The 16,446-nt window shown below is 46.8% G+C and overlaps 1 protein-coding gene across 2 annotated transcripts in view; it reads right to left on the minus strand.

Annotated features, from left to right (window-relative positions):
• MYO5B (myosin VB) overlaps positions 1–16,446 on the minus strand; it is a 344,347-nt gene that overhangs the window by 126,007 nt on the left and 201,894 nt on the right. For both annotated transcript variants that reach the window (XM_087439196.1, XM_014781411.2), the window contains exons 8-10: positions 11,738–11,845; positions 7,735–7,844; positions 1,696–1,961 (exon numbers count right to left, since the gene is read on the minus strand). In XM_087439196.1, coding sequence (XP_087295322.1) covers positions 1,696–1,961; positions 7,735–7,844; positions 11,738–11,845 — 484 coding nt within the window. The remainder of the gene's footprint in view (positions 1–1,695; positions 1,962–7,734; positions 7,845–11,737; positions 11,846–16,446) is intronic.

The raw sequence follows: 16,446 nt of genomic DNA on the forward strand, positions 1-16,446 counted from the left end.
ATGGCAGAGGGAAGAACAAAACAGAATTAATTGCTGACAGCTAGGCAGTACGTTCCCAGGGAGCACAAGCTGTTCTATGTTCTCCCCAGAGCAACTAGAAGGGCTGAGCACATAGCAGGCACTTGACCGACCAGAAGGAGCAGTGGCCTGCCCACAGTCACTCGGCTAAAGCCCTGAGGGGCCCTGGGGAGGATGACTCTCCTGCCTCCCACTGGGGTGATTCTCCACTGTTTATTCCATCGCCTAGGAGGTTTCCTTTCACACTCAGCTTTTTCCTGCCATCTTGACCGTGCTTCTCTTCCCAAGGATGCCTCCCCCACCTCCCATACTGCCTCCCTTTACAAGATCCAGTTCAAACCTCACCTTCCATCGAAAGCTCTCCCTGACACTGCCAACAAGCATGCCCCCTCCTGCCGTGAAACTCGTGCAGCACTGTGTCCAAACTCTCAGACTGACCCTGCTACAGTTTCTTCCGTTGCCTCTTGTAGTACATAGCTCGTGCAGGTGACTTAACTCTTTAGCATGTTCCAGAGGCCTTTGTGATGCCAGAAATCAAGTTTCCTCCTTCTTCTCTTACGTCCACAGCATGCTACATGGTTTGATTTGAAACCCAATGATGACCGAGAGCAGCAGAGATGTAAGTGGGACAGCCTATCTTTGCATGGGGAAGTGGCTGCTTCTAGAGATGACTGGCCTTTACTACAGCCACAATATAAGGTGAATCCCAGCGCATCAGCCCATAAGCAGCTGTTTCCACTAGAGCATTACTGTTCTTACAACTCGGTACTTTCACGGGTCGGAATTTCTATTTTAAGACAGAAGCCATGACTTCTATGATATAAAGATCCAGGAGGGTTTAACCTATTATTAGCTTAAAGAAGGCAGGACATTGATCATACAAGAAGTGCAAGGGAGGTTGAAACCCAGTACATATAATTTCAAACCATTCTACAAGCATCTGGAAAGAACCTCAGAGATTGTGGCTCAAAACTTCATTTCGAGCTATGGAAACTAAAGACCAGAAAGGGGCTGTGATCTGTAGAGAGTGGTTCAGCTAACCGGTGACAGCAACGCATCATAACACCAGTCTCCTGATGCCCAGTCAAGTAAACTTTCCACTGTGCCATGCGCAAAATATGTTGTTATAAATAACAGCCCTTTCCATTAGGCTAGAATTCTGAAAGGAAGAGAAACTTCAAAACTTAACACACACAACACAAATCTGTACAGCGCCGGGCAAAATTACGGTATTAAAACAATCATCTTGATTGGTGATATCATGAATGAGGTCAAATAGTAGATTTAAATAAAACATAGATACAAAACCTGAATTTAAGTTCCAGTCTGATGCCGAGCAAGACATTTCCCGCTCTGGGCCTGCTTCCCAGTTGTAAAAAGGGATGTCTAGAGGGTTTCTCAATGGGCAAGCTACTGGTGTCCTGATAGTGTCCATTCTTCCTTGGGACCGTCCTCCATATTATAGGACACGGTGTAGCATCCCTGGCCTCAGGCCACTAGATGCCAGTAGTGACCCTAGTCACTGTGACAACCAAAAATGCCATCCCACCTTTCACACTCTCCCAGTTGAGAACATCTGGGAGGTCTCCAAGGCCCCTGCTGGCTCTAAAATGCCGGCAGGAGGACTCTAAGGATCACCAGGTGGAGTGAAGGGCAGGAGGATGGGCGCAGGCCTACCCGTAGATGTCTAGGACCCCGATGAAGGAGTGCTGCTTGAGGGCGGTGTGCAGGGCCATGTTGATGTGCTCCACAATCCAGCCAAACAGCTGGGCGTAGATGTGCTTGGCCAGGGCATCCCGCGCGTTGACCACCTGCTGCAGGGTCATGGTCTTCACGTAGGTCTCCGAGGTGGTGACCAGCTTTCGATGGCACAGCCAGTGCTCCATCTGACTGTGCTCCACTCCGAGCAGTCGGCAGAAGTTGTTTAGGTGTTCATCCTGGGGCTGGAGGAGACACGGGGGAGATGGGTTCAGGAGAGGCGCGGAGGACCAGCCCGCCACCATGATCTCCCCTTCCTGCCGAGGGAGAGAATGAGCCCAACTCAAGGCCTCGCCAGCACTCGAGAACCCTGTTTCATGCCAGCCGCTGCTCTTATAGCCTCACACACACTCTCATATCACTCAGTGGATGACAATCAGGGCCCAAAGAGCGTGGCTCTAACTGATCATTACACCTGCTAATGACCACATCACTGGGGCTTTACAAAACAAAAACTCTCTCCGCTTTTCCTGTCCCCTCCTCCATTGCTAGCTGGCTGCAGAGTAACTGGTTGGAGAGGGTTCCCCGAGTGAAGGGAGAATGAGGATTGATAGCTTAGGAATGGAAAATCCATTAAGAGCAAGGAGCAGAAGGCAGCAGAATCACGGTGAATATATAGTTTCCATCTGCAGAGTTCCACAGGCAGTGCTTAACCCACGGCCCAGAAAGAAGTCCTCATTTACAAGCATTACCTTCAACTAGCATCTGGTCTAACGCTGTGTGCTTGGAAACACGCCCTGAGCTGAACCTGAACGGACGACGTCCCTTCCCGCACTGATACTGCTCCGTCCTAAGTGTCCCAGACTTTCTTTCATCTAAGCCTCAGCAATACTAAGTAACACGTAACTGACCTTTATTTATATTCTTAAAGCACTTGCTGCTTGGAGAAAAAAGTGAATTAAGGTGGAAAGCTAGGACAAATGACAAAAATAAGGAACAGATTTTGACCTGAGAAGATCCCTTGGAACACTGACTGACATCATCACACCTTTAGAGCTGGAAAAACACTAGGAATTCCAGCTTACGTCCCTTCTCCATACAGGAAAGAAGCTGTGTCCCAGAGAAGCACAGACTTGCCCGGGTACCTTCCACCTCCCTCTACCCAATGTACCCAGCTGCTTCTCCCAGCTGCCTTTGATCTTGATCCTTATTTACCCAAAGTAACAATCACACCACCTGGCCTTTGAGTCATTGATAACCAGATCACCCACAGGATCTTGTCTTATCTCACCCAAATGTATAAGTCTCTTGGATAATCCTTGCTGCCCACTTAGGGCACCCCATGGCAAACCTGCTTTTCCTTGGAGGTTCCTCTCACCCATTATTCATTCCCTCTTCTAAATCCACCTGGGAAAAGCTGATAACCCAGCCATGAGCCTGCCAGGGAACTTATTAACTCTGAGGCTGAGAGGGATTCCTTTAGAACAGGATGTGCCACCTCCTAATGGCCCTAAATTGCTTGAGGGACTCATTTCCTGATGAGGCTATCTTGTAGGATTTAAGTGAGGGCTTGTTCAATGAAAATTAACACAGATAACTACCATTTCCCCCTCAATACCATATCCCCAGGCCATTTTTTTCTCCTACAGATATTTAAAATCCATCTACCCAAAACAAACACAATCACAAAACAGAATGTCAGAATAGGAAAGAACCTTCAAAAGTCATGAAGGCCAGTGTTTTTCCAAAGTATGGTTTGTGGAGTAGTTACAAAGAACGTTAACTGGTTTTACTTAACAGAAGGGGAAGGGGGTGACATCAGGTTAAACACAGCTCAAGTGGTTTGTTAACACACCTTTTAAGCACCAAGACAGATATTTTACGGAGCATTTCCTGAACTTAATTGACCCAAACTGCCGAGGGTTAATGTTCCCAGGAAAATACCTTAAGAACTGTCATTCTGGGCCGGCCCTGTGGCTTGGTGGTTAAGTGCGCGCGCTGCGATGCTGGCGGCCCGGGTTCGGATCCCGGGTGCGCATCGAGGCACCACTTCTCTGTTCATCCTGAGGCCGAGTCCCACATGCAGCAACTAGAAGGATGTGCAGCTACGACACACAACTATCCACTGGGGCTTTGGGGGAAAAAAATAAAATAAATAAAAATCTTTAAAAAAAAAAAAAAAGAACTGTCATTCTACTCCAATCCCCCTTATGTTTAGATGGGGAAAAGGAGGCGAAGCGAGGCTCCCTGACAGCAGCCCAGCGCTCCTAGCTCAGCCTGGGAAGAGGATCAGCTCGGGCCAGGTGGGTGCGGGAGGCCCTGTCTCTTCACTCACTCAGCAGGTGGGGCTGCCAAGGCCACTGCTCCTGGCCAACAGCCTTTTACTCTGCAGCCACCCCACCTGCCCTCTGCCTGCTCCAAATGGGAAGCCATATGTGGTAGAGTGAAGTGCCTGGGGACTGCTTGGCGGGCAACAGGTTCAGAGTGGCAAGTGTCCAACTTGTTAATCTGACCTATTTCCAAGAAATTTTTAATTGCTAGGCAATGAATCCATTGCAGCTCAATTCCCTGACATGTGAATGACAGCAAACATGACCACCCAACACCTGCCCACAGGCTCCCTCCCCTCCCTGGCACCTCCCAAGGTGGAGGCAGTGGAGAAAAGACCACAAGTTCAGAAACTGTTTGATAGCCACCCTGAGACAGGTTCCCATCCGCTGCAGTGGGAGGTGGCTTGCCTCTCTATTACCCTCTTCTGACTGCTGATTAAAGGCTAACTGAAACCGATTTAACATTGTGCAATTACATTTAAGTTTAATTAAATGATGCTAAATACATTAAAAATAGCCAGTCATCATAGGTAGCAGATTAGTTTTGTGGGCCCATATCGCCCAATTCAAGAAATAAATTGCCTCTAGTGTCCAAGTAATTGCATGCTGTTGCATCTCCAAGGTAACTCTGGCAGTCATGGAACACATTTTCGTGCTTTAATTAAAAATAAAAACTACTGAGCAGAAGGCACACTGCGTCTGCATAGACAGCCTTCCCAGCAGGAGGCCCACCCTATGTGCCCGAGAATAAACCAAAATCCATCGAGAGGGACTTGCACTAGCAACCATTTAGTGAAGCGCTTCTCGAGCCTACACTGTGTGCCCAGCACTGATGGGAGGCATCAGGCTCATGAAGGGCAGCCCCGGCTCAAGGGACTGACAGTCCAGTGGAAGAAGCAAGACTGGCAGTGTGTAGGGGAAAGAACTGTACGTGGTTTTGCCATGAACTGTCACTATGACCTTAGAGCAAGAGTTTCCTCTCTGGGCTGTGAAGTGAGAGGGACGCTCGTAAGGTCCACTCTGGTTCTAACAACGATGATAATAGTCAAGAATTCAATCATGTGAGCCCTGAGCTAGGGTAGGCAACATCACCCTCACTCTGCAGAGGAGGAAACAGAAAGGGCAGGTGACTATCAGCAAGTGGCAGAGCCAGGATTTGAACCCTGGCAGTCCTGACTGAGTCACTCTCCATTAGTTCTCTGCACAACTGCTAATTGAAGAACAATATAAGACTAGCCTAGACTGCGTGTCTGTGCTCAAAAGCCTTCTGACTTCCTGTAGTCTCTCAGACAGAGAGCCTGCTGTGTCATGTGGTATCCAAACCCCTACCTGTGAGGCATCCTCTCTCCTCCACTCCCTTCACCACTTCCCCTCCCTCCACCACCTGTATCCTCCGTCCACTCTTCCCCAAGCGTGCACTGATATTCCCACCTTCATACAGTCTTTACAAACACTGAGTGGGTGCCAATGTGTGTCAGAACAGGAATAGTGAGCACAACAGACATAGCCCTCGAGTTTAGTGGGAGAAACAGGTGTTGATTCAAATACTACCAATAAACGTTCACTTTCTTCTCACCTGAATGTCCCCTCAGAGGATGGGTGTGGAGGATCAGCTATAAGATCAGAAAGATACTTCATTTATAAGCCTAAGCCTTGGCTTTCCAGAGAGGCCCTGGCCCTGCCCCATCTCCAATTGCAGGTGCCCAGGAACCCACTGGACCTGGTTCTGGAGGCTCACCATCAATCCCTACTAAGACCTCAGATTTGCCCGTTCACTCAACTCTCACTTGCATCACCCCTGAGCCTAGAGAGGCTCAATCACTCGTCCATCCACCTACTTATCAGATACCTGTGCTGGGTGCTGGTGATATAATAATGAGCAGTACAGTCCCCGCCTTCACAGACTGTGGGGTCTCATGAGGGAGAGAGACATGCAGCAAATAAGCACATGATAAATGTAAAATTACAAGCATGCTAAGCACCATGAAGAGGAGATACAAATGCTGTAAGAATCCATGGATGTGACTCAGAGACGAAGGGGACTGAAGTAGGGGTGGGATTTTGGGTGGGTTGGAGGCTAAGGGAACGTCTGTCATCTTTCCTGCATCTGACCAGCCTAAACCAAGAGTTTTTCAGCGCAAACCTTCCTAATCTCACCTGTCCCTGATGCCAGGTAGAGTATGGTTGCCTTAAGAAACCATGGGACATTTACTGGGGTACATGTTGGGGGAGGCACAGACTCTCTATGCCTTTCTCATGAGGCGAAAGACATAAGGGGCAATACTTCACTGGCCCCAGGACTCAGATTAATTCACTAGAGTGTTTGGCCTGCACTGGAGGCCCATCCACCATCCCCCGCAAGGCACAGGTCCTCCTCTGCAGACCCCAGTCTGTCTCATAGCATCATCACTGCCAACCTCACTGCCCCATCACACACGCCCCATCACACACAGAAACACAGGCACATGCACATTAATGTCCATGGGCACCTAACACTGCCCAGCCCTGAAAGTCCCTCCTTTCACACCAGGCCAAGGCAGGTGAGCCTCAAAGCTCTCACGAGGCTGCAGATTCCACGTTGAGATGGCAGCAGCCCTGACAGGCCCTGGGAACCCCCCAAACCCAACACCATTTCTCGTTTAGGGAAAATGTATGGGGCAGGGGTGGGGGAGGGTGATGAGTTCTGCCAGATGCCAGCTACAGTTCAGGTCTTCCTCTCTCTAAAGGCAGGCCAGGTTTAACTCTGATAACCCCTAACCCTAGACAAACAGTAGGAGGTTAATAAATGTTTGCTCATTTGAAAAAGCATCAGCTTATGAGTGGCATGGACACATGCCCACATTCCTATTCTGTAGTATTGTCTGTCTTTTCCCAGAATTTGGTTATTTAAATTCTTCGTCCTTGGAAGCAAGAATTATAATTTGTACCTCCCAGGACTTAGCTACCAATGGACATAAAAAAGGTCTATTATAAACAATTGCAGATTCCCTTATTCAAGGTCAGAATACCAGCTTTAGTGTAGCCAGACACCATTAAACACCTGAGAGCACACAATAGTTGCTGTCTCTACTTCTGTGCCAGTCCCTACTCCAACATCCACTCACTTAGACATTTTTTATCTATCACATATTAGGTTCTACATTGGGCACCAGGAAAATAACAATCATTATGAGCATTTATGGAGCACTTTACAGTTTACAATACTTTTACATAGATGTCTCACAATATTCTGCCTCGTACTGTCAAAATCTTGGCAAGGGTTGCCATCTGTTTGGTCTGCCCAGTTAGATTGTAGGCTCCTTGGAGACAGTCACCAAGTATGGTGTCCAACACTCCTTCATATCCTTGCAGCATGCACCTCAGTCCGGAGCTCAGAAAGTACTCACGGATTGATAACACTTTGTAGAATTCCATGGACCTCAGGGTACTTGGAAAACCAATCCATCAAAAAGAATTTACTGAATAGCCACTAAATTCCCTGTCCTCAGTGACAGAAATTTGATGGCAGTTGATTTGAAAAGGATTCATTCTTTTAAAAAATTATCAGCAAAGCAACAGAAACCATTACTGTTAAGAATAAATAACCCATGAGCGTCCTCTAAGTGTAAAGACACATTTCAGTTGTATAGAACTGTAAGAACCAAGTAAATTGTGTACATTTTATCTCTGGTGCTGGTGTGCAACTTACTGATATACTGCAGGAATCACCATCACGCTCACTCTGAATCTCCAAATTTCCAAGGTGCAGGATAGAAGCAATTATCTTAAAAATGCTTATCTGATGGGACTCTCTCACTCCTGGGGGGGAAAAAAAAAAATGAATGCATGACACTCAATATCCATGGTAGGATAGAAAGGACATTTTACCCTTTTTTTAAGGACTTTAAAAAAAATAAGGTTTGGTTTTCCTTTCAGGGCCAATGACTCCGAAAATGATCCAGGCTCTTCACCAAGTAATTACCACTCTCAGGAACAGCTCAGAGGGCAAAAGCGCTCCCTGGACTAAAAGGGAAATATCCTCACTCTGATTGTCCTGATCAAACCAGATGGGTCAAGCTACTATTTTAACTTCTCCAGGAGCAAAGGAGAGGCAGCAATCATGCAGACGCATTTTGGACTTCATTTCAACCAAACACTTTATGGATGTTTTTACGGGTTTAATAAGAATGGTCATTTATCTGCAATCATTTTTCTCCCAACATAATATCCTGCAAACATCTGTGACACACATCCAAGGTGCCAATGGGGGAAGAAGAGGAGAAACTTCTCCTTGGGGCTGGATGGCCAGCTGGCTCCTAGCCGTTCCCCATTGGAGGCTATCGCCACGCTACATGCTCCTTTATGGCTATAGACATACAACATCTACCTTGGAACCATTGTGGCAGCAAACACCTATTGTCAAATTTATTTACGCACATTAGTTATCAAAGACATGGATAATCTCTTAAAATTTATATTGAGCTTTATGGCATTATTTCTTTTTGCATTACAAAAACTTCAGACTTATAAAAAAGGCTACAGAATAATATAATGAACACAGTCAATCTACCGTTCAGTTTAAGAAATAATACAATTGTTCCCCTATATTCTCTCCCCAACTGCAGTTAACGTTAAAAATACTTAGGCTAAAAAACAAAAGTCAGTGACACATAGATAAATGGGAATAAAGATGTTTCATTCTAGGATTAAAAACTTTACTCAGACAATTCACAAAGTAGACAACCCAAACATGAACTAGACAAATTAACTCTAGACTTTAAAAATGTCAGATGACCACTACTACCATGTAAGCTTCATAGGGTCAGGGATTTACTTTTCAATTTTTATTACATAATATTCTCAAAATATACAAAGTAAAAAAATAATAATATAATGAAACCCTGTTCTGGCTTCATCACTATATCCTCAGTGTCTGGCACACAGTAAGTGCTCAGAAACATGAGTGACAGGATGACTGAGTTGATGGCTGTTACACAGACTGCAAATACTTGCAAATGTCTACAGAAATGTACCTGTCATTCAAATAGCTGGTCTTATTTCATCTAATAATCCAAAAAACAGCCAGAGGCCAAAGAATTTAGGCATACATCTGGGGTCAGTGTAACTGAATGAGACTGGAAAAAGGAAGGCAGGTTGAAGCCAGAGGCTGATACCCAGGATAAGACAGGAAGCTAGATGGTTGTGGACTCTGTAGGGAGTAAAGCACTGGGCTTTTGATCAGAGCTTAGAGTGTCCTGCTCTCAAGTGGGTCCCATTAGAAGTACTAGTCAGAAGTGGGTGCTGGGACCAGCACAGGACCAGAGGGATATATCACTTTGCTCTCCTTCACTTATTCTTAGGAACCAATGCTTCGTCAATTTCCAAAGACCTAACCACCCAGTCATGGTAGGAATTTAAGTAGTAAATATTGAATCCTAACTATAGTTAAGATTCCTGCACTATACTGACCAAAAAACCCCTTCTTTATACAGGATTCACTGAATAAGCAGCATCTCACTATGGGAAGCAAAAAACAAAACAAACAAAAATCAAACAATAAAACCAAAGGAGTAAAGCAGGGGTTGGCAACCTATGGCTGGTAGCCCACAGCCTGTTTTTGTAAATAAATAAATTCATTTACATTTTGTCTGTGGCTACTTTCTCATTACAATGGCAAAGTTGAGTAGCTGCTACAGAAACCATATGGCCTACTAAGCCCAAAATATTTACAATCTTGTTCTTTAAGAAAAAGTTTGCCAATCTCTGGAATAAAAAAATGGACATCCTTATTAAACAGTAGGGAAGAAATGCTTATTAAAATAATTAATTTTACAAATGCCATTTGCTTTGAAAATGAAAGTATCCAGTCTCCTTAGAGCCTTAGAGGGAATGACCTTCTCCTCGGATCAGCTCATACCCACTGCTCACAGCAGCACTAAAGGGGAGCCGCCAGAGGCCTTCTCCCTTCTCTGACGAACTGGGCAGAATGTTACCCTGCTCAGCTTCGTCTCCTCCAAACCTGCTTCCACCTCTGGAGAGGGAAACAGCTATGCGATGCTGGGGAAGTCAGGGGTGCCAGTGATCAACTTATTATCTCTCAGCTTTAAATCTGCTCCTTCGCCCTGCTTTGTGATACTGGAGCTCCACCCTGCAAACATTTCCCCTTTGCTGCTTGGTCAACAGAGGGGACTGTAGTGACTCTGTAAGGCAACAGCAGCAAGATGACATTTCTCTTCTCGGTTCTGGTCCTCCACGGTTATTATTCACCTTAGGAGCCCAGCAACCTTCCAGGTGAGCTCCCGCTAATGTGTCCAGGCCATGCTCTCCCCATTAGCAGCTGTTTCTAAGAAGTTCTGGCCCCACCAGACCCTTGGGCAACTGCAGGCTGCTGTACAGACCAGTGCCGGCCCACACCCTCCGGCAGCGTCGTCACCACCAGTCGGCTTCCTGATCTGGTGGTAGCAACATCCTCCTAGAAGTGCTTGAAATTTCAGCCAGGCGTGGGGGGCTCTGCTAGTCAATAATTCTTTTATTGGCTGCTTCCTCACTCTAGAGAGAGTTCTTTTGCTCCTGCTACTTCTGGACCCCGAAAGTCCTCTTACTCCCCATTAATAGTAGTTAACGTAATTAATAGTAGTTAATCCTCTACTACTGCTTTAGTTGACAATTAATTATATTAATTTTTCTCTACTGGAATAACCAGTGTGGTTTCTGTGTCCTGACCCATATTTTACGGGTACAAAAGACAAACCATATCTATCTACCAGGTATCCAGAGAAGTGAACAGCACTCAGATTTCAGCACACGAAGTCCTGGTTTTCTCCCCATTTAGAGATTCGAGTGTGTCCTGTTTGGCCATGTTTCATTTGGACACTGGATAAAACCTCCCTGATTCCCACCAAATAATCTAAGAACTGCTGCTTGGGGTTAGTCACGTGAATCAGAAGCCAACTGTCTGTCTCTGTCAGGGAAGGGGTGGGAAAAACACAAGGGCCATCCAGAGCTACCTCACGGGTTTCAGGCTGACTTCCCAGGCTTTGCTTTCTGGGGCTGCAGGTCCCAGGAATTTACCACTTCAATTTCCCAGTTAAGAATAGCTCATCTTCCACCTTACCACTTGGGGCTCTTCTCCGCCAAAACTGGCAGGAGAGAAGGGGCAATTTGCTCCAGCTCTACTGCTTTTTATGCCCCAGAAAGAAAGAGAGATCTTGTTTGAAGGATTCCACTGCTGAGCTCTACATGGAAATAGCGATAACAGAAACAACACTGTACGTATGACAGAGCTACACACTTTACAGTCTACTTCCAACTGGGACCCCACGATTGTGGTTCATAGATGGTTTGGTCCAAAAGGCATGTTCTTTCTGCTAGAACACACTGCCTCTAAACCCCGACCACAGCACCAAAAGACACAGCTCTTCTTGGGTTTCCTCCATTGGCGTCAACGGCTGGAATGAGTGAAAACGGATACTTCGCAGTGCCTGAGAGCACAACTCTCAAATCCTTATTTTAAGAAAGGTCAACAGAGCACCAAGCCTTAAGATTTGGAGCCCAAGGCTCGAATGGAATGAGAGAGTAAGAAGACATTCACCAAGGGCGAGAAGGCCTCGCCATCAGCTGATGAAGGTTGGCAAGCCAAATGGGACACTGCTTTGCTTTTCTCTCCATGAAATCAACCCTCGGGCTTTCTCCCCCATTCAGAAGCTCCTTACCAAGGAGCGTGAAGGCTTGTCGAGTCTTCTCAAAGTCCTCAGCATCATCCACACCCTCGATGGACGTGTTTCCTCCCTGTGACGTGTAGAAAAAGTCCTCCGCACATGCTGTGAAGGCAAGGAGGTAAGGCATCAGGCATCGGAGAGAAGCTCCATCCCAGTTTACCTGCAGATCACGACCCATGAGGATGTCTGCTCATCCCAGACCAAATTTTATTCCCAGCCAGATGTGGAACTCTTTAAAATATTATATTTATTGACAATGGCAAATGGGACTGCACACTGGATTACACAGACAGAAAACACTGCTGCATTTGTGTTAACTGGTATGTGAAAAACCTGTGAACATAAAAGATAAGTCATGAATAGGTCAATTTACAGTAGGATTCACCACAGACTTTTTTTTTTTTTGGTGAGGAAGATTGGCCCTGATCTAACATCTGTTGCTCATCTGCTTCTTTTTGCTTGAGGAAGATTGTCTCTGAGCTAACATCTGTACCAATCTTCCTCTATTTTTTGTGAGATGCCACCACAGCATGGCGTGATGAGCAGTGTAGGTCTGCACCTGGGATCCGAATCTGCAAAACCCAGGCCACCAAAGCAGAGTGCACGAACTTAACCACTATGCCACCAGGCCAGCCCCAGACTTGTTTTTAAAAGGGATCTGATATACACAAGTGAAATGTATACCCACCCTAGAACCACAGGCTTCCATGGCCGTCAATAATCTTAGCCTGACATCCTCATTTGACAAATGAGGGGCGGGCAGTGATGTGCCCAAGGTGACATGGTTTTGTTTGTTTGACCAGGTTGGGGCACCTTGAGCTATTCAGGCACATGAACAAATGCAGGCTGAGCCCCTCACATGTCTGCTCTCATCCCCCAGCTCAATTCCTCTTCTGTCAGGCTTCTGGTAACAGCCCAGGAGACAACCGGTGAGGGGAGGGCCAGTTCTGTCATAGGATTTAGAGCCACCCTCAGCAGAGGGCAAAAACGCAAAAAGCCCTGGGTAGTATCCACACTGCACGGCTTGCAAGTCAGCATTGAAGGCACCAACTGAATCTAATCAAAATTACCCTTGAAATCACTTAAATTTTCTGCAAAATATAGTACATTTGTGTGGTACAAACCTGCCTAGTACCTGGTATTTCTAAGTGAATAACGTTCGATTTAGACAAGATGCCGACACTAGACACTGGCTGGTTTTCCTCTTCCCCTGAAAACACCAGTTAAACTCTTCTCCCTTGACCTGGGCATGATGCTGAAACGCACATTAGTTCAAGGTGCCGAGATGCAGCTTCACTGCAACGCCCAGTCCTCCTTCAACACCTGTCCTTCCCATGTGATCTCCTAGGAATTTCTGGAGTCTCTCCTTCCTCCATCCTGATGGCCATTGCCCTGGAATGACCTTCAGCATCTGTGGTCTGGGGACTGTTGCAAAAGACTCTAAACCAGTCTCCCTGCTTCTGCCCCTGTCCCTTCAAATCCACCTCCACACTGTTGGTAACCCTGATCACACAGCTCCCCTATTTAAAGCCCTTTTGAGATCCCCCTCCTGTCCCACTGCCCTCAAGGCAAAGGTCAAAGGATCTAGGAGACCCTCCTGGATCTTTCGTGGCCTCCTCCTGCCACTCCAGACTCATGCCTCATCCTTCCTTCTCCATCTCTACATCCCAGATACACCAGTTTCCTTCTGTTCATTCCTCAGCTCTACCCACTGTTCATGCCTTAAATGGACCTGCCTACTTCTGTTTCCTGGTCTCTCCCATTTCCCACTTTGTATCCTATGTTCCAAGCCACACCGAACTTCGCCAAGTCCTCTGGCTGGTCAAGCACTCATTGCCAGGCCCAGCTAGGAAGTGGCAGAACCCAGGCCCCAACCCCCGTCCCACACAACCTGAGCTATACTCATCAGGCAACACTTCTGCCCCCAGGAATGAAGAGCAGAATTTCAGCTGTATTTTTTGAGGGAAGGCTTCCTGGAGGAGTAACTTAACCCACTCTGAAGACCAGAGGCACTTGAACTGGGAGAGGAAGGACTTCAGCCCCAAGCTCACTCACAGCCACAGCAGAAATGAGGTTTTATGAAGGAAGTCACATTAGGTTTTGGTGGAAATGGCACATTTAGCTCTTTCATATCTAATCACCCTGCGAGCTCTGGCACTGAGTAATATAATGGTTTCAAAGGCTTAATAAAAGCACCAGTTCAGTTTTCCTTTTACACTTCCTTTTCAAAGTATCTCAATTTGACGATTTTTACAGTACCCACGTGAAGATGACTAAATATATCATTTACTCCCATTTTTCTGACAGGCAAAGTGAGGAACACGGGGCTTTAAGGGGTTGCCCAGGCTCACCCTGAGTTTGGCCAGGCCTTGGGAGTCCATTACTTGATCACCCTATTGTGGAGACGGTTGTGTACCTACGACATGATTTTGCCATCAACACAACCTAACTCATGAGAAGTATTGGCTTGACACACCACAAAGACAGTCTCCTGAGGCTCCAGAGGAGGCCACTCAACTTCCACATTGGAGGAAGGAGGCATTTTCAGCTCCTATCAAAGACCCCTCATTGTCAACAGCCAGGGTCTGATGGCCTGATGTTCTGAGTCAGACCAACCACCCCATCTCCCCTGCTTCCCGTTCCCCAACTCAGGCCCGGCAGGCAACTCCTTCCAGGTGAGGCTCATCACTGCAGGGGCCCTCCTCCCCGCCCCGGGTCAGTCACAGCATTCTCTACTAAATGAACTGAATCCAGTCAAAATTATTGTCTCCTTTCCATCTGGTTTAAGGATTGCAATCACCTCTGTTACATCACTCTCCAGACCCTCTGAAGACAGACATCCCAACAGGAGGCGGTCTTCTCCTGTCTGCTTAGCCTGCCTGGATCTCAGCTCTCCTTTCAGGCCCACGAAGCTGGCACTGACTGTCCCACCCCAGAGCAGCATCTCTTGTCCTCCAGTTTGGGTCTCTCTTTACTTAGCATTCCCAAGGAGAAATATACCACAAAGTTCCCTATTAACTGACTCCACAGGCAGACACTGGATCAGGCAGGGCACAGGCCACAGAGGTGGCATGAACCCAGGGATTAGAGTGCTGGACCCTCAAGGCCACGGCCAAGGGCTTGCACTTGACCCACGGAGGATATGCTCCAACCTGTGCAAGGCAGGAGAGGTTGTTATAAACTGTATCAACACAGCTCTGGAAATGAAAAAGAAGAAAGAGAATTTATTCCTTGTTACTTGAAGGCTGTATTTAAGGGAATATGGGCCCATTACACCTCTTTTTACCATCATTTAGTCACACTGTAACAAATTATTCATTGGACTTTTTTTTTTTTTTTTTTTTAAATCGCACCCTGAGGTCATTTTAACGCAATCGACCACCACCAATGGGGCAGAGGAAAGTGTGGATGACTGGATGCAAATCTGTTCCCTCCATTCTCAGAAAAATGCACAAAGCTGCTGCTGGGCCAAAGGGTCTTGTAGAGACTTCTGTGCATTTGAACAGCACGGTTTAGGTGAAGAAAAGGGGGAAGGAGGTGAGGCAGTCTAAATATTCACCAGGAGCCGCTGGCTCGGCCTTCATTCACTTGATATTTCCAGCCACTTGACCAGGGTTATCAGTGGAACTAAATCATCAAGCTTCAGGGCTCGCAGCCAATCCACCCACAAGGCTGAAGACAGCCTCACACCTGAGCACAAGAGCTTATCAAAGCCTCTTCACTTTGCTCCAACAAGATGCCCTGGGAGGGCACATGCAGGTAAAGGAGCAATAAATCAATTGAATTGGGCAGTTTTCAACTGCTCCAGTGGGGCCCCAAGGAGTCTGAACCTTGGCAAGACATAGAATAAGGAGAAGTCAATTTTCACCTCAATACACTCATGTAAGTGCAAAAAACCTGAGGAGGATTTCTTCCCTATTACCTTAAAGCTACATTTGGGACGAAATGTCCAAATACAGCCAGATGGATCATGCCAGTACTTGTTCATTTTCTATAAAACTGGCCCTAGAAAAAATTTCTCATTTCTCACAGGTTGGCTCTGAAAAGACCAACTGGGCCCACGTTCCCGCTCTGGGAAGGAAAGAGGATGGCAGTGGCCTTTGACGTGGCCTGCCTCCTGGTCCCTCGCAACCATAAGCCAACATCAGAGCCCCAAGGTGCCAGCACAGGGCAGTGCTCAGACAAGGCTTGTAACATTCAGTCCTTGTCCCCAATAAGTTTATGATTTCACTGGGGAGAATCAGACTTGCAAGCACTGAACAACTAGAGTACAAAACCAGTACAGTATGTGCCATCCAGGGTTTCCTCCTTTGGGCCCCAATTTAAATTTACTTCCCCTGGGAATCTTCTGACCCACCTCAGCTATGCCTCACTCAGCATATCCTTATCACTGTTTTGCAACTGACTGTAAGCAAAGTGAGGGCAGGACCCACAACTGTTGTGTTCAACACCACATCTCCAGTGCCTAACACTGCCTATGTAGGGTTTGATGAATGAATAATGAGGGAACCAAAGCTAAATTGCATGGCACAGGCACCTACTGCTACAGGAACTCATAAGCAAGTAAAGCATAGAGTTAAGACGGCAGACCGAGGTTTGAACCACTTGATGTATTTTAGCGACTGGGAGCACAGGCTGGAGTGGTCAGAGGCGGATCTGGTGCTGGCCTTTAAGATGGCTAGGATTTGGTCCAGGACAGCAAA

The sequence above is a fragment of the Ceratotherium simum genome, chromosome 14 (genome assembly GCF_057802395.1).
Source record: "Ceratotherium simum simum isolate JZ-2026a chromosome 14, ASM5780239v1, whole genome shotgun sequence".
NCBI classification, from domain to species: domain Eukaryota; kingdom Metazoa; phylum Chordata; class Mammalia; order Perissodactyla; family Rhinocerotidae; genus Ceratotherium; species Ceratotherium simum.